Below are 25,570 nucleotides of genomic sequence, written 5' to 3'. Positions count from 1 at the left end.
TGAAGGGTTTAACGCCGCAAAACGACTCATGCTACGAAGACGCTCTAGAGTAGGGCTCCGGATAACCACCGGAGGCTCTACCGTGCACTGATACCGTGCAGAAGGAACGCGTTCTTCCATTTCGCCTCGTTTGCGAAGCGGCACCTGCTACTGGGATATAAAATTGGTCTCCCGGCTCAGTATATCCAAGCACACTAACCACTTAGCCACCGTGGCGGGCCAGGTCAATTCCTGGCGGGTTTCTCAGGACCTACCCACACCCTAAAAGTAAAGAGGGTCAAGGAACAAAGCTTTATTTTCCTTGTGTGCTCTCTAAAGCAGATGGCCATATGACCTGATATGCCGGCTGGCCCGTTTTTTTAACAGCGGAGCTGTTGTTACTGGCCGTAAGTTCGCCCTTGCAGGAAAAAATACAAAGAAAATGCCGAGCGCTCGTGAGCGCCTGCCTTGCGGAGACTGCCGGGTCCCCGGATCCTGCAGCGGCTTTAGCAAAAAAAAAACCTCCAGCCCTATCGTCAACCGCTACCGCGCATCTAAGAAAAACTCCAGCTCTAATGCTAAAGATCTAATGCTAAAGATGAACAGACACCCTGCTTGGGAGAGGTCACCGCGACCGCCTCATTCCTTGGAAGCCCTTATGGATAATTGGAGACATGGCGTGCGAATCCTTCCCGCAACGACTTTCAGATACCACCACCACTGCCTCGAGCCGATGACGAAGACGTGGGGGAAGGATACAATGCTGAGGATGACTTTCCATCCACCACTCGCCGCGAAGAAGACGACGACCTCTTTGATGCATATGACGATGACTACTAGCATCGCAACTATGCAAATAAGCAATGACATTCAAACTTCAAGGTGTCCGGCAATGCTCACCTACAACATTTTTGTCATTCAATTTGTGTGAGTCAGCGCGAGGTTAGGTTCCTTAAAATGTTTTTTAACCGGAGTATCATATGCCCAGTCTAGCTCGAAGACGTTCGCAGATTGCTCGATGCGAGTTCGAATATGGTCAACGACTCATGGAAATCAACAACAAATATCGTAAACAGGAAAAGAAATCAGAATACGTCCAGTCCACAATGGAAGTGTTTGTTTATATGTAAGGCATTGTTTGCATTATTAAGTACATTGAGAACGTATTGAACATATCGGTGATTTTTCAATTTGTGGCGTTTGGCTAGACAGTGTGTGTGAGGATGGCAAAGAAAAGAATGCAGAAGTTGTGGACCTCAAGCACGGTGAAGCTGTTCCACAATTGTGTAGCATGGAACTGGTGACCACAGCTTTTATACTCACGTAGGTCCATTACGAGGAAGTGTGCGTCGTACCAGAAAGGAGGATACGTAGTAGGTGGCAACAAAGGGAACAGCCGCTGTCTTCCAATAACTAGCCAGATAGGCAGCGCAAGCAATGACTTACTTATCCATTACAATCTAGCAGACTAGAGTGGAATCAGTCCAGGAAACGGCCTGAGAGCAGGTGGGTGCGTGACCCGCTGGCTAGGAGACTGCTTGAACCATTTGGACGATGCACGATATTCATATATATGAAAAAACCAACACACATCGACACTAAAGTCGCGAGATCGAAACGCAGTCTCTGTAACCGAAATTCCTCGGAGGCAAAATGCACAGACACCATGTTCTGCGTTATACCAGTGCATATTAAAAATTACGCCCATCTTCCCGCGAGGGAACCCTGATGCCATGCGACGCATCAGGGGGGAGCGTTTGGACTGACGCTGATATTGGATTGCGTCAGTCCACTCGCTGAAGGGACTGTCGCTTCCATACGTCTTCATCGTAAGAATCAAGTCAAGCACGCAGTCGTCAAGCAAAGTGACGCGAAGTCGAACGAGAGCGAGCGCTGACTGAACCACCGCAGCGCGCTACCCGCTTTATATTCACAGCGCCTGAAGGAGAGGAGACAGCGGAGGAGAGTCGCGCGTGCGCGCGGAGCGAAGCGAGCGAAGCGCGCGCACGCAGCTGTTGTTTATGATAATGAGACGGAGTGAGAGTGTTGCGCACAGCTGTCGGAGAGAAGAGCGGAGGAGAGTCGCGCATGCGCAGGTGGCGTGCGGACGCCGCCGACGCCAACGCAGGAGGGACATGCCTCAGAGCAAGAGATGCGTCGCGTCTAATAAATCCTGGTGGCCGCAATTATATGTACCCCTACTCTACAGCGTCCCTCATTAAACCAAACCAAGCCAGTTCTGAGATGTTTGCAACAATACATGCATTTAACTGGGACCGCGGACCTGAAAAGAGGAAGCGCTCAGTAGTCGTACGCGGAAACTACACGACGCGGCCCAGTGAGAGAAGTGCGCTTTCCCGCAACGCGGTCGCTGCACACTAAGGCGCTACAAGCATGCTGAGAGTTAGGCGCACTTCCCAGCAAAGCAAGCACGACGCGCTCCCGCACTTACAGACGACACGAAGCCCCTCCTCCAAACCCCTATGCGCCTGCACCGCTTAGCTTCGATGCGCGGACGCAGCTTGTGCGCTGGCGCTCCGCGGAGGGCGGCCACGCTGCGCCGCGTTCGCACCTAAAGTAGACGGCCGTGTACATATTGGTGTATACTCTCCTTTCAAGCAGTTTAGATTTGCTCCTTGCCGAGTCGAAGGGCTCCGTTACACCTTCTCTCCGAAATAAAGAAATCGGTTCAATTTGGAACTCCCACAGCCCAGCCAGCTCCCCCAACACTGTGTTACACAGGCCGACCAAATCAAGAACTTGATGCTCCTTTCACCTTTTAAGAACTGCAATCAATCCTTGCTAATCTCACTCGTAACAACACACCCGGCAGGGATCGAATCACTAACCGCATTCTTCGCAACCTGGATCATGAAACAATGGAATCGATACTTGAGCTCTTCTATTGCCATTGGGACGAGGCACGCTACCGGCACAGTGGAGGCACTCTGATATAACGCTTATACCGAAACCGAACAAACCCATCTCGCCTACGTCACTACGGCCAATATCTCTGACCTCATGCGTAGGCAAGCTTTTCGAGCACCTCGTGCATCAACGATTGGTCAACTTTCTTGAAGAACAAAACTGATATCCTCTAACAATGTTCGGATTTCGGCAGAAACTCTCCGCTCAAGATGTACTCCTGCAACTGAAGGAACAGGTCATTGATCATCTTAGCCGCACCACCCCTAAAGCAATACTGGCACTCGACGTCAAGGGTGCATTCGATAACGTCACCCATCAAGCTATCCTCGAAAATCTTAACCAGACTCACTGCGGATCCAAGGCTTTCAACTATGTGAAAGCCTTCCTTGGCAACCGTACAGCCACCATCAAACTTGGGCAGCTTGTGTCACCTACATTTATTACGCCTGCCAAAGGCACGCCCCAGGGCTCTGTAATTTCCCCTCTACTTTTTAATATTGCGCTACTGGCACTTCCCGAAAAACGTAACGCGATAGAAAATCTCAACCATGCATTCTATGCCGACGATTTAACCCTCTGGACAGTCAAAGGTTCCAGCGGGGAGCAGCAGGACGCCCTCCAACAGGCAGTGGATGAAACTATTTCATACCTTCAACCAAGGGGACTGACATGTGAGCCTTCTAAATCAGCACTCCTCATCCCCAGGGCAAGAATGCGAGGGCGCCCACCCCCTCGCACTCCGGACCCAGACGTCACAATTTTCGGGCAGCCCGTTCCCAAAGTTCGAACACTTAGAATTCTTGGCGTGCCTTTCCACCATGATGGTTCGGGTTCGGCCCTGTTACCGCAACTTCACAGAACCGTGACGCAACTCACCCACCTCATACGCCAAATAAGAGGCCAAAAGCATGGTCTCACCGAAACTGACACATGCCGATTGGTACAAGCCCTTCTACTTAGCCGGATAACATATGCGACTCCCGTTATTGAACTCAAACCTCAAGAGATCAGCAAGCTGGACGTCCTCATACGGAAAACATACAAAACGGCCTTAGGCCTCCCCACTTACACCTCCAATGAAAAACTACTCCGGTTGGGGCTACACAACACTCTTCAAGAGCTAATTGAAGCCCAGCGAAATTCACAACTTCATCGCCTAACACTTACTCCTACAGGGAGGAAGGTGCTTCATGACATCGGAAGACCAAGCCCAACCACCAACGACTTACCTCAACGAATCCCGCTACACATACGCAAGAAACTCAAGGTTGCTCCCATTCCCAAGCATATGCACCCAGCCTTTAATCGAGGCCGCCGTGAGGCAAGGGTCCGCCAGCTTACGAAGAAATATGCAGACGACTGTCATACCCGATACACGGATATCGCTCAGAATCCCAAGATACCCGGCACCACCCTGGTCACGGTCGATTCCAAAGGAGAAATTGCCACTGCAGCAACGTACTTTGATTTATCCACAAGATCGGCAGAAGCTCTAGCTATAGCCCATGCAACCACCACTCACCACAATCAACCCTATCTTACCATCATCTCGGACTGTCAGGAAGCCTGCCGAATGTATCAAGCTGGGCTGGCACCACCCCAGGCCATCCCAATCCTACAGCGATTGCCTGAAGACATAGAAGTATCCATTGTCTGGACTCCTGGTCACTCGGGTCTTGCTGGGAACGAAGCGGCACACGCTTCCGCCCGAGAACTCCACTCCCGGGCATTCCCATCCTCAATGCAAGCTACCCTGAGGGGCACGGACAGTGGAGCTACCCACCTGGCACCCCTCGACAACAGCTACAGCTCGCTCTTGTCACATTACACCCACACGAGAAGAACATATCCTCCCCCCACCGCACGTTATCTAACTACGAGGCATATATCTACCGCCGACTACAAACTGACACCTTTTACAACCACACCATCCTCGCACACACATCTCCATCCACATACCCCTACAACTGCCCGCATTGCGACACTCCTCTCACAACCTATCACCTCGTCTACTCCTGCCCACGCAACCCTGACCCTGACCCCGCCCCCTCCCCTTCCCCTGAGCAGTGGGAGTCTGCGCTGACCAGCTCGGCACCGGAGCGCCAAAAAGCGCTTGTGCAACGGGCCCTGGAATCAGCAAAGGCTCGCGGCCTCCTGGACGTAGGAAGCTGACCACCACCCCTCACTCTCGCCCTTTTGCTCAATAAATGTTTACTCCTCCTCCTCAACGAACATGATGCATAACGTACACGTAATTCGGAGTTATTGTGCACCACTCTGCCAATCATAACGCACACTACACGTTTCGACTTTATAGCGGCAGAATAGGTTATTTGAAGGTTGTTCCTCTCGCCACAGGCAAACAGCATTTGCCGCGCCTGTTCCGAGAGGCTATAGGCCAACTTTCCCCACCGCATGCTCCCACATTTGTTGTACCCATGTTTTTGCTTTAAGGCGACAATCATGTTGAAGTAAGCGGTTTTTACTTCATTCATTGCCGATTCAACGTCTTCATAAAAAGTCCACAACCTCATCATCGTAATTGGATGTAGGCGCATAGACGTGTGCCACATGAAACTTGTGTTTTTTGTTGAGCTTAATGACAAGAAATGCTACACGCCTGTTAATGCTGCAAAATTCTTCCACATTCTCTGTTATAGCCCTATGAACCAAAAACCCTACCCCTTACCGATTTGTTTCAGAATGCCTGAGATAACAGAAAATATCTCCGATAAGGAGCACTAGAAATCCTTCACCAACCCTTCTTTCCTCGCTCAAACAGTAACGGCCCCAGAGATTGTTTTTTTTTTGTGGGGGGGGGGGGGGGGGGGCAAGTTTTTTTTTTGGGGGGGGGCAGGGGGAGAGGGGCGAATGAAGAACCGCTCCCCTCCTTGCACCAGTTCTGCGAAGGAGGTAATAGCCATGCCGGTGTGTGCGCGTATACGAACCCGCTTGCGCACAAATCCCTTCGCGGCACAGTGTTTTTGGGCCCCCTTAGCCGGTACAACGGCTAGGGGGGCTTCAGTTTTTTCAATTCAAGCTTCAACGGCTTCAGTTTTTTGCTGCACGCCACGTGGGCCTTGCTTTGGTCTTCGCCCGTTAGAGTTGAGCACGTTTAAAGTTGAGCCCGTTTTTAGACGTAGGATAGTGGTGTAAGAGAGCCCATGACTTGTTTTGCGCGGAACGTGCATCCAGCAGTCCTCAGTCTACCATTGTTTAGATTTTGGAAATGCTTTAATACTGATCTCTAGGATTGTTTTTTTTTTTTTTTTAGCAAGGTCAAGAATATTGGCCATGCTGAGTGAAACTGCTGCTTCAATATCAAAAAAGCATCCCCCTCGCGAGGGGCACGGTCAAATGCAGAGCATTTTCGGGGGGCGCACGACGTTAAGTAGGTTGGGTTACGTTAATGTTGTTGCAGTTGTTGCTGTTGGTTGTTTTTAAAGCGTAGCGCTTCCAGGCTGGACACTTTGTGCGTGCAAGTGGTCTTCTATTTTTCCTTTTCTCTGGCACGGAGTGCGCGCGCTTGTAAAGGCGTTCTTCGCGCCGCTTATGCGGCATTTTATCTGGTTCGAAAGAAATTGACAGCGAGAGCGAACGCCGAGAACCGCCCCATCACGGCACGACCGCGCCACGACCACGTCACGACTACGTCACGATCACGCCACAACTGTTGTTGCTCCCGCGCCAAACTACGACGCATGCGCGCCCCACCTGTTGCTGAACGCGATCCGAGCACGCAGAGAACACGCGAGGAGCAGCGGAGAGCAGGCGATGAGGAGTGGGGGAGAGGGCGCGCCTGGAACGGCTGTTGCGGACAACGAGGCACGCCAACGCCGGGTGACATCGTGAGTTAAAGAAATGCTCTGCATTTAAAAGGCTTCTTAATATAAGGGGTAGTCTGGCAAGATCCTTGAATGTTTAAGACAGCTGCGTATTCCTTAATAGTTCTTTACGAGTCTCTGTCTCGCGAGTTATTTATGGCGCTGCCGTAGAGGTTGTTCGTTATTTTCTGCTTAGAGAGTTTTAGCTGAACGTTTTGGATGGTCAGCTCCGGTGTCGGTGGCCCGTTCAGCGCAACCGGAGCCAATTCCGTTCGCGGCCTAGCGCGCCACGCATGCGCAATGGTGCTCCAGCTTACTGTCAGAGCAGAGCGGACCGTGAAAAACGGTGAGCTAAAACTCGCTAATATTGAGCAGTAAAATTGGAAGGCCAGCTGCCAGGTCAATAGGTAAACATGTGATGTGTAATACGTCGAATGTTTCGTGTTGGCTACACAACTTCTATATGATTGGATAAACTTTTCAATGCGCCTGCCTCGAGCACGGGCTCGCAGAGATTCCCAGGTCGGGTTGGCAGCGTTAAAGTCTTTGGTTGCTTATTATGTGAGGTGTAAGTAGTTGATTAATTAGTTCTTCAAATTTGACATAGCGAAGCGACAATCAACTAGGATATAAATTGGGCGCGCCATCATGAATTTACTCAAAAAAGGTTGCAGGTGACATCTACGTTTTGGTCTTAAGATGTAAGACGTGACAGCGTTACTTCGACCTCCAGGGAGCGTTTTTGAAACCAGTCGCTCTATTTACGACCTACGCTTCAGGACCACTGGAGGTCAGCAAAGAGAAAATACTAGCAGCGAAGGTGTTTAATCGCCGTGGGCTCGAAAGAGACACAGGCCCTCACCGATTGTATGGCTTAGAATGTGAGCGTGAAAGGTTGCGGCTGCAGGGTGTTGGTCAGTTTGAGCGAAAAGGTGTCAGTGTTTCAACGTGTTTATACCGGGATGTGCAGGCCGGAGTGAATATTTTTGCGTTTTGTGAAGAGAGAGAGAGTGAAGATCTTTGTTACTTTCGGAAAACGGGTAAAGATATGGTAGGGAGCTCAAGGGTGGAATCTGAAGTCTAGGGGCCGGGTGCAGCAGCTCCTTCCCTTGCCCTCTCATCAGCTTGCGCTGATGTTGAGGTAACGAGCTTGTCAAAGCTGCCTCCCATGTCTCGATAGAAGTATAAAATGTTGTGTTTTAGTTTTTTCCCCTGAGTATGCCCTTGGACATGTCTAGATTGCGTGGAAGAGAATGGACGTTTGACCAATTTTAGCAGAGTTTTAAGTAATGTGTCAATGACTTGTAGACAATTGTGTTGGTTGATCCTCCACAGAGTTTCCGATTCTTCGGCATTGAGACCCGCTTGTAGCAAGGGGAAAAATTGGGTTCCTAGGCGTAGGATGAGAAGGCGCTCTGACAGTTTTACTTCGAGGGGAGTGCGGTAGACCCGGTCGCAAGGAACACGGTATGTGAATTCGCGTGCCTTTTGATCGGTGCCTCGTTCTCTTCTATCCCTTTGTGTTCGGTGTCCAGTTTATGCTAGTAACTTTCTGAATTGCGGAAAGGTGTGTCTTACCGAAGTATATAGGTATTCTGCCTGCAGAAACAGTCTAATTCCTTTCGAGAGTCTGTAATTATGTTTACGTTTCTATTCAATACATCAATTAGTGGGATTGCAAGGAGGATGTCTCCAACTTCTGTTTCTTTGTTCCCGTACGTAGAAGAGCCGTGCAGTCACAAATATCGCCTAAGTTGTCAACTACGGCAGTTCCTGACTTGTAGTTTTGCGATTGCCGCAGTCAAGGCATACTGTGGTCTCATGATTCGGAACCTCCCTCAGACAAACTTGATCCTGCCATATCGTCGGTTATTGTGTAGGTTAGGATCCGTTTTTTTCGTTGACGAGAGTTTTTATCCGGAGTCGCTAGATCAGTGACATGTCTTTCATGGCGTGCAGTCGTTCTTTTTCAGACGGGGTGCCTGTATTTCATAAAAATGACTTGTTTCGATTTTGTTCTTCCCACCGCTCTTTTGTTTCTAGTAGAGTGGTTCCTAAAATTTTGCTAAATCGCTATAAAAACACAATTTTTGAGCCTATTCATCGTAATAATCATCAACTTCTTACTTAGGAGGACTGCAGGACGAAGGCCTCTCCCACTGGCCTTCACCACTCTTGTCCTGCACTGCCCCATTCCATTCTTTGCCTGTGAATGTTATTTCATCCCCCGTCTATTAATTCCCTTTCCTTCGTTTAGACCCGTCTCTGGCTGCCCGTTGTTACCCTGGTGATCCACCCGTGTTGAGTTCGTCTCACGGTCAAACTTGCGAGATCCAGAACTGTCTTATATGCTGTCGGACGGTGTTTCTTTCATTTTTTTCGGTGCGGGTAAATTTGTGGTCCGTAGGCTGTGCGATATCCGGCTCGTGATCAGTGTCTTATAAGTATTACCTTTTCTTCTTTCTTTTTTGCGCTTCCCTTGGTTATGCGTTTTGTAATGTGGTAAATTGGTTAAATATCTTCCCCGTTTTGACGACTGTGAGTTTGGCTCTGCCGCTTGACTCAAGAGCCACGCCGAGCGTTCTTACGTGGCATTTCTCTGAAAGGGCATCCGTACCTAGTTTAGGGTGATTTTTAACGTGGCTGTGTGGCGCCCTCCGTCATTTTCCCCATAGAGATGCAGCGGAGACAGAACCACGTGAATATTGGAAAGCATCTTGAAAATTCATGTGATCAGACGCTACATGCTGGGATTTATTTGAATTCGTATGTGCTCATAATCAATGCGTTCCTTCATTTCTGAGAATTGTGACAATCCTTTGCCCCACTGTTTTAGTTAGGTGACCTTATGTTGGCGCCTGCATCAGCTCCGGTAAAAAAGACGCCGGGGTGGCTCAATGGGTATGCCATTGCGCTACTGAGCCCAAGGACGCGGGTTCGATTGCCGGTCTCATAGGCCGTTTTCCTGGCGGAAGCAGAAAACCGCAACGTCCATGCGTCGACATTTCGGCGCACGTTAAAGACACCCAGGTGGTCTAAATTATTTCGGGGCCTGCTACATGGCGTGCCTCTTAGCCCACGTGTAGCTTCGGCACGTGAATTACGGAAAATTTGATTATTTTTATCTCCCGGTGGAAAGACGCTTTGGTGTGATGGCGTCAGTAGCGTCAGACTGTGTCTCTCAAGTATGCTACCAACGACAGGGCATTGAACGAATTGCACTGCCCAACAATATCAGTGGGGGCTGCGCGTATTCCAGATTCAGAGGAGCTTTCGCATCTGCCTGCCTCAGTCGTAGCTTCCGTTTGGCAGCGATGACGTATTTCCGTGGACGCTCGATGAGCACGGCTGATAGCGGACGGCTAGCAGTAGCAGCCACGGGGAAATCGAAAAATGAGCCTCATAATGCTTTCGCGTTAATAATGACCCTAACACCTACCGCTTGAACAGGTTCCCAGCTGCTGCTGCTGCTGCTGCTGCTGGCACGCAACGAACTTTTGTAGAATTATCTCCCCCCCTTGTGCCTGTTGGGCGTGGTTTTGTCTGTTATAGGAATTCAACTGCATTGTGTTAAAAAGTTTGCCTGCGATGGATGTAGCCGTGTTTGGGAAGGGGGGGGGGGGGGCACAATATCTTTAGTTGTGACAGGAGTGTTTTCCATATATGTCGCGAAGATTACTTCACAGCGCCCGACATATTCCCTAAATAATACTTTCAATGGTCATAAAAACTAAGGCCATAAAACCTAAGACAAGATCGAAACGAATCCCAGATTCTTTTCCCCTGTATAAGGTTTGTAATTTATTTTTCTGTAGCCATTTTTAATATGTTCACCTAACTTAGCCTCGGTTATCTCCAGGGGAAGCGATCTTGGCGGGCTTCGATTTGTTTGCATTGCACGTCCAGTAGCACTGTGCTTGGTGAAACACTCATACCCTCTTCCCATGTTTCTGAGAGTAAATCAGTGTCATCACTTGTAGGCTAACGTAGGGGATAACATAGGACCCCGGCTAGCTTCGCTAGAGAAAGTACTACCAGCCGGGCACTAGCCCCAGCAGAGTCACGCAGGGGTTTGAGTGCTCACATGCGGTAGACAGGCTCCGGAAATCCCAGTAAGGATTTATTGCCTGGCAAATACAGAGTACACACCAGACAATACGATTGTCGCTCGCGTGAAGAAAAAGGCTCCGTTCGCTCGCTCAAGCCGTAGGAACTCAGATTCCGATATCCTTCATCCCAGCTGCGGGAAGAGAGGGGCTTCCCTTACGACCGGTCACAACAGAATCTCCTAGGAGAGTCCCCTGGAGCCAGCTATGTTGTCACCCATTGGGGCAATAGGAGTAGGCACTCTCGAACCAACCGATTCCGACCAGTCTACTCCACAGCGGAACGCTCGTGCGTCCCGCAGGTCGGCTTCAGGGAGAGGAGATCTTCCCCGCGGGTTGGGGAAAGGGTGGGGGCGAAGGAAGGCGACAAGCTGGTGTTCCCCCACGCCCTCGCGCACACGTTCACGGCGAGCCGGTTCGGCACGTCGCATGGGGTCACGAAGAGGTCACGACTCCCGTGACGAGCCAGCTATCCAATATGGCGGCTCCCAGCTCGACAAACATGTACGGACACTAGGCGTAGAGTAACAACGGTCGCCACACACTAAATTCGCACTTTGTTCCGAGGCCACAGCACTCAACATAGATGCAGCAGCAGTGGCCGCAAAAGCCGCTTCCTGCTCTTGTGCGGACACGTGGGACAGGACCAGGTCAGCCTCATCGAACTGGACAGAGTTCGGGGGAGACCCGCGAGCAGAAGCCGCGTGAGCAGCTTTCTGCTGCCCAGCTGGGGCTGTAACGGGATCAGGTCAATATCGCTACACTGGGTGCCCGCCTGAACCAGACGATGCCCCCCCCCCCCCCCCCCCCCCCCACCCCAACTTCCGGAGGAGAGCGTTTGCGTAACTTTTGCATGAAAACAGGGCTTGGTTCAGACATGCTAGTGTGTACGTTAAATTTTCGGGGAATTTCAACTCAGTTATTTCCTCTTCCTTTTTGAATGCGGCACATTAGAAGCACCGTAAGGTGCACCGCAGTTTGGGCATTTAGTTTGTTGTGACAATTAGCGTGAAGGCAAGTTATTTTGAGAGAGGCTGCAGAGCCATCGGAGGGCCAGCGCTACGCTAACAACGTATGCTGAAATATCGGTGGCAGGTGCCGTCTGAACACGGGGACATTTTCCAGAATGCGGCGCTCATACTTCGTGGTAGCTCTGCAGGCTCGATTACGGAAGGCTTTTTTCACCCGCCTAGATGTTTGTATGGTGAAAATGAATGCTCTACCAAAGATGGGGCGGAAGTAAGAAGATCAGAACATAGCGCAGACTAGCAAACTGAGTTTATTATCCACGCGCGTATATACTACAAGTCGGCACGTTGGCAACAAAGACGAGAAGAAAGACTAAACATTCACTGTACACGGAAGCAGCCACACACTGGTCAATCGTTATCGAGAAATGCGATTTCTCTAGAAGATAAAGATACCGACGGAACACTTAGGCACTCACTCGTCGCCCGCAGGTGCAATTTCTCGGGATTCTATAATCACCTGCGTGAGCAACTCATGGCTCCTAGCGATCAACTCGGTTATGTTAAGATAGGGAAACACTTGCAGTCATCCCAATGTATATCTAGATGTCCATTATTATAATTACAGACATTATTCCTGTGTTCACGGAGCCATTAATGCACCGACCAGTCTGATGGTGCATTAATTACAGGGGTGATTATAGAAGCCCGGGAAATTGGCGTGCGGGCTACGAGTGCATAAGTGTTGCGTGAATATTTTTATTTTCTAAAGAAATCGCATTTTTTTATGGCAATTGACCGGTATGCGGCTGCGTATGTACAGCGAATGAGTCTAATTTAGTCTTCCCTCTTCTGTTTTGTGCTCCCGTGCCGACGAGTTGTAGTATATATGCACATGGACAATAAACTCAGTTTGCTAGTCTTAGCTATATTCTGTTCTCCTTCCTTCCGTCCGTCTTTGCTAGCGCATCATCCCCCCCAGATAGCTGTGTTTGTAGCCACTTTTGGGCATACTTTGTAGCGAAGCAAGCAAATACCTGCTGCCCTTGCATGGAAATGGGAAATGAAACGAAATTCGCGTATCGGGGCCGCGCGGAGCAAAGCGAGAAGAACTGCGAATATTTCTCCGTTCTGTGCACATGTAGACTGATTGGTTATGGGATTTAATGCACCGACGCTACACAGGCGATGAGGCGCGCCGTAGCGGAGGGCTTCGTATTAATTTTGACCACCTGGGGATTTTTAACGTGCGCCAAAATCTCGAACACGTGGGTGTTTGTCTTTCGCCGCCATCAGAAAAGCTGCCGCCGCCGATGGGAACCAAACCCGCGTCCTTGGGCTCAGCAGATTGGGTAGAACGTCGGCAAGTGATCAGCCACTGGCAAGCGCAGAATTTTCAAGCGCTTGGGGGGCTGGAATCGCGTTTTCACAAAAACAATAATTGAGGGCAAGCACAACTATGTAAATTTCTGGCTGGAGGCGTCCTTCAGAACGGTCGCACTTGCGCCATCTGGCATCAAATAAAAACACACATGGTTGGTTCTGAACGGAGACAATGAAGTGCAGCAAGGAAAATTGCAATAATGCCTCCGAACCACACTTTGCAGGTATTTCCGCCGTTCCCAAGACAAAGAAGAAGCGGTGCCGGGCGGCGTTCAGCCACGCCCAGGTGTTCGAGCTCGAGCGCCGCTTCTCCCACCAGCGCTACCTCTCGGGAGCTGAGAGGGCGGACCTGGCGCATGCGCTTAAACTCACCGAAACGCAGGTGTGGAATCATCACGTGGGGCTGCCGCTTGACTGCACTGCTCTGTTAACGCTCTGTGTTCTCCTATTACGTTACTGTTTGCGTTACTGTTGGGTAGTGTAAAGCAATTTTTTCAATACTTATTACCTATTTTAACTGCGGGGCTGTTGTAGCTGGCCGTATTGTGTGCCGCTTAACGCATTAAAAGTACCAAGAAAATGCCGAGCATTCGTGAGTGCGTGCCTCGCGACAACCGTCGTGCGTCCCCGGCTCGCGCAGTGGCTTTAGCAAAAAAAAAGAAATGGCGAAAACCCCGAGGAGCGAGAAAATGTCGAGTGTTCGTGAGCGCGTGCGGCGCGGCGACCGCCGAGCGTCCCCGGCTCGTGTAGTGATTTAACAAAAAAAAAAAAGAAATACTGGCGAAAATCCCGAGCAGCGCCTCGCATTGCCCAGCAACCAATAACGCCACGGCTGGCGCCACACCTGCTCCAAGGAACCTGGTTTTTCCGCGTCTTTCACGCCGATTTGCGCGCTTACCGCTCCACGTGCACGTGTAATATTTGGCTCGGGTGTTCCTGGAGGTCTAATCTAAACGTCGCGCAGGTTTACTTGCACTGCTCGAAGAGTGTTGCAGGGTCCCTTTAAAGGGAAGGTGAAGCGGTTTTAGAATTAAAAGAAAAGTTGACTAGCAGCAAGTACACATTGAATAATTCTTGTGTACGAAATATTTTCGCAATAGATGCAATAGAAGCGGCGCAATGAGCAAATAAAAGTGTCCCGATGCCCCGCCCCCATCTCGCCGCGCGATGCCGGAAGACCGAAGAGCGCGGGCGAAAACCGGCTGAAAAACGTCATACCTGGACTTCCGGCCGGATCGGCCGCCTCGGCCATGCTCTTTTTGCCGTGTTTTCATGTGAATGATACTTGTTGTTCTTGTGGTTGATAGCACTTGTACAATTTTCGTGTTCAAAAAGTATGCACGAACGCCAAACGAGGCATACGTTATCATGCCGTATTCCTAAGCAGAATAATGCCACTCCGGGATGCTTGATAACATACGGAAGCGACAGCCGAGGTGGCTGTGCTTGATGACAGAGAATATACTACACTACGTTAAATACTTTGTAAACCGCTCCAATGCGGTTTTTTTTTTTTTTTTTTTTTTTTTGATGCGACGGACGTGAATGTTCACATTAGATTCTAGATTTAGGAAGGATGGGGAATACTGCTGTACTTTGGCCGGGGATGTTTCGTTCCATTCCAGAAACCAAGTCACATTTGTTCAGGAAATACTTGTTTCGTTAAACGCGTCGGTTTTCTTTCCCTATGGGCTCAGGACAGTGTTCAAAAAAACAATTTTTTGGCGAAACTAAAACATGGGGCCAATCCTGATAGAAGTTCTCTACCGGCTAAGAGGAAACAGTATTCCTACAAAGTAAAAGAACCAAGACAACCAGATTACTTATTTTGCAAGTATACATGTCACGATAAGGTGATGTTTGTCTGGAATTTAAAAAAAAAAACACCACTCCGAACCACCACCGTGCCATAATTTGTGTTGACTGCGGGGGCCTAATTTTTTGCCCAAGATTCCGTGTGGCTGCATATTATAACCTGGCAAGCACTTGTTGTCACTGAACCTCAAGTGTGCTCCAGTGATAGTCGGTGATATATATAATGATGATACTAAAAAAATTAGGAGCGAAGAGTAAATATACGGCCTCTGTCAGACTAGCGCGGTAAATGCTTAAATCTAGAAATGCTGAAACAGGCCAACGATTCATTATCACGAACGTTTGGTGATTGTTACCTAAAGTAACGTAACTACAACGTAACTGCCTTGTCCGACTGGTCTGTTATTATAACGAGGTAGCCGTAATATTGTAGCAGAATGCGCAACGCACAAGCGAAAATCAAGCCCTACTGCAGCCAATAATGCTGAGGAGGCACTAGTATGCTGCAGTGTTTTCAGAATAAATGCATGTGAAGCAGTAAGACGCCACTCATCGAAGTGCAGCTAGCAATCGCGGAGGCGCCGTAGTGCCGCTGCCGAAATGGCGCGCTCGTGTGGGTCTGTGTACGGGGATGAGTAACGGGGCTGGGGTGGGCGACAAGGAACAAAGGAAATGCGGAAGCAGAGTCTGCTTGTTGGTTTATGCGTGTACCGGCAAGATGTGTCTCGCATATATGTTTACAGCGCATGAACGCTATTTTTTCGCGCAGTGCACGTACGTGCTTTTCGCTGGTAGATTGTTTATAAAACGCCCATTAATCTTCGGCATAAATGGTTTTGTGTATAATAAGAAACAGTTAAGACAGTACCTAATATTAACATAAGGTATAAAATCCCCCTATGCTGGTTGCCTAATTCAAAAATATTTTGATGCAACCCACTAGTCGACGTCACAGTCACTGCTTTGGGGTTCTCTGTCGTGTAAAGCAAATTTAAGCTCTAAGATAATTGAACCAACAGCACGGGAAATTATAAAACAAACTTCCAGTCATGTGCGAAAATTAGACTGCAAGCTAAATTGCCGCAAAGGCAACTGTGCGATCGTTCGCAATGCTTCCGACAGCCCGCGCGGCCGAAGGGTGTCCTCCTTTGACGTCATGACGGGCGCAACCAATCAGGGCGTCAAAAGACGAAAAGCGCGCGTCTTTCAAACGGGGCCGCGCTTTTTGCAAGATAAATGCCACTTGGACTCATGTACGATAAATTTCAGTGTGATATTCTGAATCAGCGCGCAAGAAACTATATAACTGTTAATCTAACTCAATTTTTTTGGAAAGCGCTTCAGCTTCCCTTTAAGATGTCATGCTTAATAGAATCAAATGCTTTACGAAAGTCAAGAAAAATTTCTGTGGTAAGTACTTTGCCCTCAAAGTTACGAAGCATTTTCTCTTTGGTATCAAGTAGCGCGGTCTCTGATGATTTGCAATTTTGGTACCGATATTATTGTGCGCAAATTACATCGTTCGATTGTATAAAAGTATGAAACCTTTTAAATATAGTACACTCGGAAATTTTAGTAAAAAAGAGCAATACAGAAATCGGTCTGTAATTGCTGAAGTCACTTTGTATTACCTCCGTTAAAGATAAGTGCTACGCGCTCGATTTTCATTTTGCCAGGAACCAAACCAGTTTGCAGCATTCTGTTACATATATGTGCAAAGGGAGCAGCAATAGCAGTGCCAACGGCCTTAATTGGTAGAGCACTGACATCAGCGTAGCCTGGCGAGAGAATGTTTTTCGTGGAGATAATAATAGATTGAACTTCCTGTTCCGAAACTGGTGTCAAGAATAAAGAATCCTCATAAGCTATAGATATATAAGAAGCCATAGGGTTTTCCACTTGTGTGCGCGGTGGGCTGTGGAAGTTGCTTGCATTTAAGAAATGCTCATTGAATTTGTTGACAAGTTCATTCTCAGAGATGATGTCTCCATTCATTTTTATTTCAGAAGGCAGATGAGTCTTTTCACCAGTTTTTAGTTGATTAAAAGCGGCCCAAAGTATTTTACGGTTGTCTATAACTGAAGAAAACTTATTTCTGTAATATGTAGACTTTTTTTTTTTGAGGTCCGCGTTTAATGTACTCCGAACCTTTTAAATTCAACTACGTAGCCACGATTACTTGATTCCAGGAACCGGGAGAAGAGCTTGTTTTTTTTCTTTGATTCGACTGTGTATCTCCGACGTCACGCACATTTTCTTGGCTCTCCTGTGATTTTTAACAACGATCCGAAGAAAGGCTAGGTTGTAATTATGAATTATCTTGTCTTAAAATCCGTCATACGCCTTCGACGGGTTCAGTTTCGTGGTATACGTCCGTCCAACTGCTATCAGCAATTAATGAGCATTTATGTTTCTTCGTGAGTATTTCGTTCTGCCTATTTTTTTGTCCAGAGAAAATACAGCAAAAAATTAGCCGCGTATCTGCTCCTTTGGTTGCAAATGTCGACATAAGACGACATACTTTCGTCGACATTTGCCAAGTAAATGCCTTCCTTCGCTTTCCCGCTCACCTCTCATGCTGTTCCTCTCCTGTCGCGCTTCTGCCAAGGTAAACACACTGGAGGTTTGCTGAAGTGAATTTAAATTTACCGCGCTCCACCACACCAGGCCGGGTGCCTCGACGTCACGCTCCTGTACGGCGGAGATGCACGTAATTTGAGGCACCCTACTTCAACGTTCATAGAACCACGTTGCCCTTCTCCACGTGCGTTCCACACAGAACGTGGAACCTATCTGGTGAAACGTTTCTTAACTTCTGCCGTTTGATTTCTTAAAATGGCGCCAGAAGCTATTGTGGCGCGGGCAGCAGCAGGAGGCGGAGTTAATTTTTTTTCTGCACTGGATGTAGAATTAGCTAGCTCAAAAGTCAAGCATCCATAAATTTTTCATGAAGGAACACTGCAAATATAACTTATGTATTGATTTTTCGCCTCACATTTCCGTAATGTATTGTTCTTGTTCAAAAATGTTGACAAGTATGAAGATCGCAACCGGACTTCGACGTTCAGATTTGGCTGTGGGTATATAAACCTATTGTGCAGCTTCTGTTTCACTTTGGCTGGGTGGTTGAATCGAGTCACCGACAGACAGACAGACAGACAGACAGACAGACAGACCAAATTTCTGCGTTTAATTAGCCCAAGAAAGACTATCGTCTTTAACAATGGCACGTGTTCACTTAAACCAGACGAAAAAACGCTAAACACGATTTTATTCATCGGTAAATTCGTAAAATACAGGTCTAATAATGTTTCCCAACGCTGACTGATACGTGTAGGATGGTCAATAATATTTTCGCAGCCATAAGACAGTGTCATTTCGAGAAATTTGGTACGGAAAGAAAGAAATGTTTACAAGGGAGTCTACATTGAAATCACCAAATATAACAGCCTGCCGTTTGTTCGAACTTGCGAAATGAAGGAACAAGGCAATATCCGAAAGAAACGCGTCTCCGGTCCCACGAGGGGGTCTGTAGACCAGAATTAGAACTATACAATGGTGCATTACACTGAATTCGATAATAACGTGCGCTGCATATTTGGACGGGGAACACGGACAGTGAAAAGACAAACCGTTTGTCTTTTTCACTGTCCGTGTTCCCCGTCCAAATATGCAGCGCACGTTATTATCGAATTCAAGACTGTACCAACTAGCCCCTAAACATGCCTTTATTAACTGCATTACAATCACTGCTTCAATGTCACCATGAACAATAGTGCAGTAGGACAAAACGTTATGTTTAGAACCTTTTTTTGTATACAAGGACACAACACCTACACGTTTGGTCTCCCTGAATATGGAGACGTGCTCGCATCTAGCGATTTGGGCGACATCGCCGCTAAACCCAAGAATATTGAAGGTATGCTTGAGTTGCTGTAAACCAGCCTCAATTTTCCTCCCTTTTATTTCTCATGCTTCGTGCGTTTAAATGATATAAAAAGTGCATGGTGAGGGAAATGATTTCGGCAGTTTAGTAGGTTGATCAAACAATGAAATTAGTAATAGGATGACAGGTTTAAAGACGTTACCAAGAGTAATAAGTAAAGCGCCAGTGAGCGCACACGATCTGCGACAATCCTGATCGCACTTGTAACCGACTCCTTTCTGACAAGCATTGCCATGAGAAGACCATGTGAAGCTACAGTTCATCTCACGCGCCTTGGATTTGGTGAGCCACAGCAAATTCTTGTTATGGGCTGACAGCTTGTCAAAAACGTGATTGTCCTTTCCGGTATCTTTCAAGCTAGAACGCTTAGCGAGCCAGGCTGCATCCGAAGGTCGTCAGGAAAACCCCAGTAAAATGATAGGTACTTTGTTTTGGCGCGCAGGGAGACGGTGAAGGCTTTGCACGTCCCTATCAGATAGAACTAGCAGATCTAGGAGTCCAGCCATGTCGTTGACCTTCTCCAACAGGTTTTCGTTTCTAGTGAACTGTAGGCTGTAGATTTCTATATTCTCTCGCCGGCTGTATTACTGGAAGTCACTTAGCTTACGTTTTAGTTTCTAAATGTCCTCTTTGCCTTCAGAACTTTCAACAGCTTCAACTATGTTGCGGAACTGCTCGATCTCTCTGCCATGCCTATCAGAAGTCTTAAATAGATCATCGAAGGTGTCTGACACGTGCTGAACAGGAAGCTCTATTTTTGCCACAGTTTGCTTCAGTTCAGACAGGCCGTCAATATGCAATGTAAGAGCAGTTTGCTTTTTGTTCGTGTCCGTTAGTAGTTTGGGTACACTACAAAGCACTCGGTAGAAGGCTGGGTCGTGGCACGCGACAGTGCCAGGCGGCAAGTCGGGAGAACGGGAATCTCACAGAACGCTCCGTTTCTTCATCTTTTGAGTTAAACACAGCGTTACTAATTCCAGCACATTTTCTCAAGTGATAGCATTGGCGGCATTCAGCACATTTCATGAATTTCTCTCCGTGAGTGTCATGAATTTCATGCTGCATACCGTTCTTTGTGCTGCGATTCAGGCAGGAACTGTGCGACGTCCATCTCATCGTCAGATGTTCTTGAAGTTTCCGATGGATCAGGCTCCTTGGACCGTGAACCCTATCGGGTGCTCTTGGCGGCAACCGCCATCGGCGGGGTTCAATGGTGCCAAGGGCGGTGCCGCAGGGGTGGGAGCCTTTGCGCGGTACTCCGTAACCATCTCCTCCATACCCTCAGCTATACCGGGGGCCAGTATAACGGAAATGGTTGGAGCAGCATCGCTCCCGATTGAACCTGCTGAGCAAGCCGTGTGCTGACGGGTCCGACGGCTGAAAGCGGCCCAGTTGGAGGCGGGTGCAGGACAAAGTCTGTTTCCCGGCACTGTGTCTCTGCCAGAACCCGGCGCCGCTCTGCCCCCCGGCGAGCTGCGGCGGCGCACCTCCACAGGGGGATAGAGGTGAACCTCTTCCACGCCTCTGGGATGTAAATGGTGGGAGTTACTTTAGATTTATGATCTTATTTTCAAGCTAGAATCTTTCGCATGTCTGGGAGTATACAGGATGAGGTCCCTGGCAGTTGGTGCGCAGAAATTGTTGTGAATTACAGCTCTCTGTGTGATGATGATCTTCAGCACATTTGGCGCACGTTGTTCTGCCGCGACAGGAGTTCGTACCACGCCTCAACCGCTGGCACTTAAAACAGCGGCGCAGGTTCGGTATGTAAGGTCGGACAGAACAACGGGTGGAGCCTGCATTTATGTGTTCCACGGAAGTGTCGACCAGTCAAACATCAATTTTATGAGCTTTGTCGTTATTTTCTTGTTATCGCGGCGTATATTGATGCGCCTAACCACCGGGACACCCTGATCCTTTAGGCCTTCCAAAATGTCGTCATCCGTTCTGGTCATCAGGTGTGGCTCAGAGATCACACCCTAGGAGCTGTTGAGGCTGTGGTGGAGTGTGACCCTCAAGGAATTTACAAACAAGGAATACGATTTGAGAAGATACAGGCGTTGAATTGTCCACAACCGGTTCTCAGCTTTTTAGCGTAGTATGTATTGTTAAGGCTGTGTTTGAGGGATTTAGAGACAAGGAATACGAATGGAGAAGTTACAGGAGTTTAATTGTCCACGAGCAGTTCTGAGTTCCTTAGCGTCGCTGTATTGCCAAGAGGTGCCTTCAAGGAACTTAGAGACAAGGCATACGGATTGAGAAGTTACAGACTTCGAATTGTCCAGATTCAACAACTATAAAAAGGCGGGGGTAGTTATCCGGCTCTGAAAAAGAATGGTTGGCAGGGGCGGAAATGATGATTCGGTACGGCCCCCTTTCAGGGGCCGATCATGTTTGGGGTGTTTTTGATTCACTACATGGCATACAAAAAAGGCAGGAAACCAACGTACTTTCTTGATTGACTTTACCTTCATGAACAATGAGGCACCTGAGCTCCCTGCCTGGTAGACACACAGAGAGCCCAACGGCCGGAGCTTGACCAGGGCTCCGACAGCCACCGTTCGAGGCTTCTACCCTCCACCTTTCAACATATCACGACGGTTGGTTACAGCTTGGGGGCTTGTGGGTCCGTGGTGTCGCCAATACAGTCACCTCGAATAAATACACAAGGTGCCCCTTGCGGGGTCCGTATCTCTGTGACCGCCCTATGCAAGTGAGTGGGCGGTTACTGACCACCACGTATAGTTTGTGGGTTATCGCTCAACTATCCGTCTCATCTTCTAGCATATTGGGCGTTGCGTCTCCGCAACTACGACATCCGCGTCTCCCAGCTTTCTGCTGCCCCCTGGCAGCGACAGCGTGTCGACCATCTGTTGCTACGCGTCGCCACTGGAGGTGTACCCGGGGTCGTCCGAGCAAATACTACGCCCGTAGATTTCATCCATCTCGGACCTTCTGTCTGGCTTGGCGATAAATGTTGCATCGTCGGATGAGTGACCGACAAGCCCCGCATTTCGTCATTCACTACCGAAAGCTGTTCCGGCGCAACTACCAACCCGATTGTCGCCGCGGCCTTCTGGTTAATAAAGCTATCAACGTTCTGAAGTATGCAATTATTGTAGGTACACTACATTGTAGGAATGTAGGTACACTACATTCACGCAGCCTATCGACGCCCGCTCTTGCGGTATGCTACTGTGGCGAGTCATGTGCAGTTCGTTTTTGTGCTGTTTCTATCATAGCATGTGACTGGCCCCATGAAGCCTTATTCATACCTAGTGCGATCATGCACGATGTCTGTGTGGACCCCAATAAGTTTTTTCGTTGCACCACGGCTGGCAACCGCTGGGTCTTCGCCATTTACGACTGCTTGACCCTGTACGCTGAGATTGCGGAAGTGCCAGTTGCTACCCCGTGCGAAGTTGCTCTTTCTTTCGTCAGCAATTTATTCTGCACCCTGGAGCATTTTGTCGTTCCCAGAGATTTTCTAAGGTGATTGAGGTTTGCACGAAGATCTAGATTACTTGTAAATACGGTGTGAACGGTGATGAACGATGCGTGAACAAAAGAAACTAGTCATGTGGAATTTCCAAGAAAAATAGTTGACGGCCGTATCTTCCAGACCGTTTCGCACTTTCTTGCGCACTCGCCGCAAACACAAGTAATGCCGCTTGTATTTGCAATCACAATGATAGCTTTAAGCCTTTTGAAATTGTACGCCGAGATTTTAAGTAGCCCCGAGCTACTGAGTAAAAGTTATGTCCGTTCAACTCAATAATATATTTGCACGGTATAGGATCCGACGTTAGCTTGTCACTCGACATAAGCATGGCACCCTGCAAAACATGTTGGTTGAAACCAGAAAGGGACTCAATGTAGACATGGAATCAGCATCAGGCCAGGATGGCAGAATATGTTATCCCGGTATGTAAATTCATATTACCGTAGATTAGTCAGCATAACACGGAAGGACTCATTAGGCGTACGAGATAGTGGTAAAAACTCAAAACTAAAAGTGGTTCACAGCAGTAATTTGAATCGAACATGAAACGACACAAGTTTATTTCAAGCTTCAATTACAAATTTAGGCGAATTGGCCATCACCATAATGTCAGAGGGTACATGTACACGGCAAAGAACTTTATAATTTTACGTAATTTTTTCCAAATTTTTTGGGGGAACGGAATCCGCTACCGAAACTCATGATCGACTATTAATGGAAAGAATATTAACAAAGGAATCGTAACCTCGATCAAGCTAAACAAGCCATGCCCATTGAAGGCAGTATCCACCATTACCTAGCTACGAATGAGGCCGTACAGTGTTTTCACAAGGATTGGAGATCAAATTTGAGTTAGCGAACACCAAGTTTCAAGATAGGGGCTAACCCAGTACGCAAAATGGCAGTCGGAGGGCTTAGAATGGATAGCCGGAATACTTGAAGAGTTGCAGTGGTTGAATTTGCCGAGAGAAATAATGAGATGACAATGAATATATTCTTTCGCGAACAAAGGAATACAAAATTGACGTGGAAAACGAGTTCAACGTAGTATAACGAAAAACGGTGCCTTCTGTGTGTCTGCATTCTAAGCGGTCATCCAGGTATTGGCTGGACGTTCAGGTGATATCATAAACAGCAGCTACCTTGCTGAACAAGACTACATGTCCAGCAAAAAGGACGACGCCTAATTAAATATCACTTAGAGTTTGGGCACTGGAGTTATGAACAACGGTTCGCCACAAATCTGCGGTTTTGCAGGAGGAAATGAAGGCATCGTGGACACACCAAATGAAAACTTGTAGACATTTAACTACAGCGTCACCAAACATGGTAAGAGGCGCCAAAATAGGATGAAAACTGATGAAGTATCTCAGGAAAACATGGGGCTTATTCCGAAACGTACGAATAATAAAGTGTCAAGAAGGGTGGATGAAAATGCATTGCCAAGGCTGTCGAAATTGATTACTGAGGCAAAATTGGTTACATTGGGGTCGACAACATGGTAAATATAAGAAACGTTAAAAAAGGAGGACGCCCAAAATAAAGTAACGAGATGATAGCTTTCGAAAAATAGCATGCACGCGCTGAGAGGTGAACAAGGCAACATTATTTATAGCATGAACGAGGTATACAGTAGCGGAACCAGCTTATTCTAAGCCGTACACAAGCAACGTTAGACCAGGGGACACTACTGAGCCTACAAACTGAGCTTGGAACGTCCCACTGAACCTTAAGATTGGGCGGAGTTTTATGTTACCACCTGTATAAACTAAATCCCCCCTCTGCCTGGAATGTTCTTGAACACCTTTAAAACATGCTAAGGAGAACACCTTAAAGACTTCTGAAATGTAACTGTGGCTCTATTCTTTTTCGTACAAAAATTTTAAGCAAACTGGTGACTCTGTATTACCTTCTACTCGCAGGTGAAGATCTGGTTCCAAAACCGGCGGTACAAGACAAAGCGCCGACACCAGGGCGGAAGCGGGGGCACAACAGCAGAGGACGGCAGCGGCAGCTGGACACCGGCCATGCCGTGCCCCGGAAACCTTGCGTGCCGCACTGCAACGGTCAAAGTGCTGGTTCGAGACGACAAGCCGCTGTACCAACCAGAGGAGCTGCTGGCTTTTAGGCCCGCACTGCTGCTTCCATCGGTGCCGCTGCCCGGCCTTCCGGAGCACCCTTCCCTGTTTGGCGCCTTGCAGAGGAGGCTCGCAGACGCCTGCGCATGCGTCGGTTGCGCCACGTGAAGGAAGACGTAACGGCTCTAAATGGCGAAGGCATGCAGTTACGCTTGTATACGAATAACCTAGTCTAAACGCGAGCTCCGCTGCGTACTGCCACCGGTGCAACTGATATAAGCCAACCTACGTTGGGTTCGGCAATAAGTTACGCTCCTCAACGGCCTGGAGATGCAAAAAGGCTCAACACTGATATCGTGAAATGCCAATGCCCTTCACCTGCTTGATCTCGTCGTTTAAAAAATCGATCTGCCATAAATAAACTACCAGACATCTCCTACATCCGTCCTATGAGAATGATATGCGTCTGTCTACACGTTCCCTATAAGCTGTGACGCGCCAAACTCGAACAGCCCTGAAGTCTGCGGCTGTATTTTGTTTTTCAATATTTGAGAACGATTGTCTCTGAGCTAATTTGGTTAGGAGGCCAATAGTGCTTCTGAGAACGTGCAGGATTGATCGAGGACGCCACGCTACATGGTGAAGGCTGGCAAGCTTCGGTTACTTTGTTTGTGTGGATGCGAGAGGTCGCTGACGTCGTCCCCTGGCCAAGGCCGTCACAGGACCGGCGTGTATTGCTTAGACATTAAAATCTCTTCACACAGCGATGCGATAAGGAGTCCAGTGAAGCACTCAAGTCGCTGTATCCGCTGCAGGGCAGCAGCAGCTGCAGCGACAACTGCGGTCCCTTCGCGTAGTCGTCGTCTCACGCTACACACCCCCTTCGGTTGGAATGGCGTAGATGCCCTGACCCTGATGCCCATCTGAACTGCTAACGGCAGCGTTTAGAGTGCTCTACACTTCTTGGGAGCGGAAAAGCTATTTATAAACGTCATGAACAATTAAGCCCTTGGTAACCCATTATTATGCTAGCCTTTTCCA

At 48.3% G+C, this 25,570-nt stretch overlaps 1 protein-coding gene across 1 annotated transcript in view; it reads left to right on the top strand.

Moving 5' to 3' along the window:
* Positions 1-25,564, top strand: part of LOC144166057 (homeobox protein Nkx-3.2-like) — a 67,005-nt gene extending 41,441 nt beyond the window's left edge. The window contains exons 2-3 of the mRNA XM_077695719.1: positions 13,413-13,570; positions 24,374-25,564. Of these exons, the coding sequence (XP_077551845.1) occupies positions 13,413-13,570; positions 24,374-24,697 (482 nt within the window). The 3' untranslated portion in view covers positions 24,698-25,564. The remainder of the gene's footprint in view (positions 1-13,412; positions 13,571-24,373) is intronic.
* Positions 25,565-25,570: the final 6 nt, after the last annotated feature.

Source organism: Haemaphysalis longicornis, unplaced genomic scaffold, assembly GCF_048455015.1.
Source record: "Haemaphysalis longicornis isolate Haplotype H1 unplaced genomic scaffold, Haemaphysalis longicornis Haplotype H1 scaffold_1, whole genome shotgun sequence".
In the NCBI taxonomy this organism is placed as follows: Eukaryota; Metazoa; Arthropoda; class Arachnida; order Ixodida; family Ixodidae; genus Haemaphysalis; species Haemaphysalis longicornis.
Note: the sequence above shows the minus strand (reverse complement) of the source record. Positions and strands in the feature narration are given on the sequence as shown.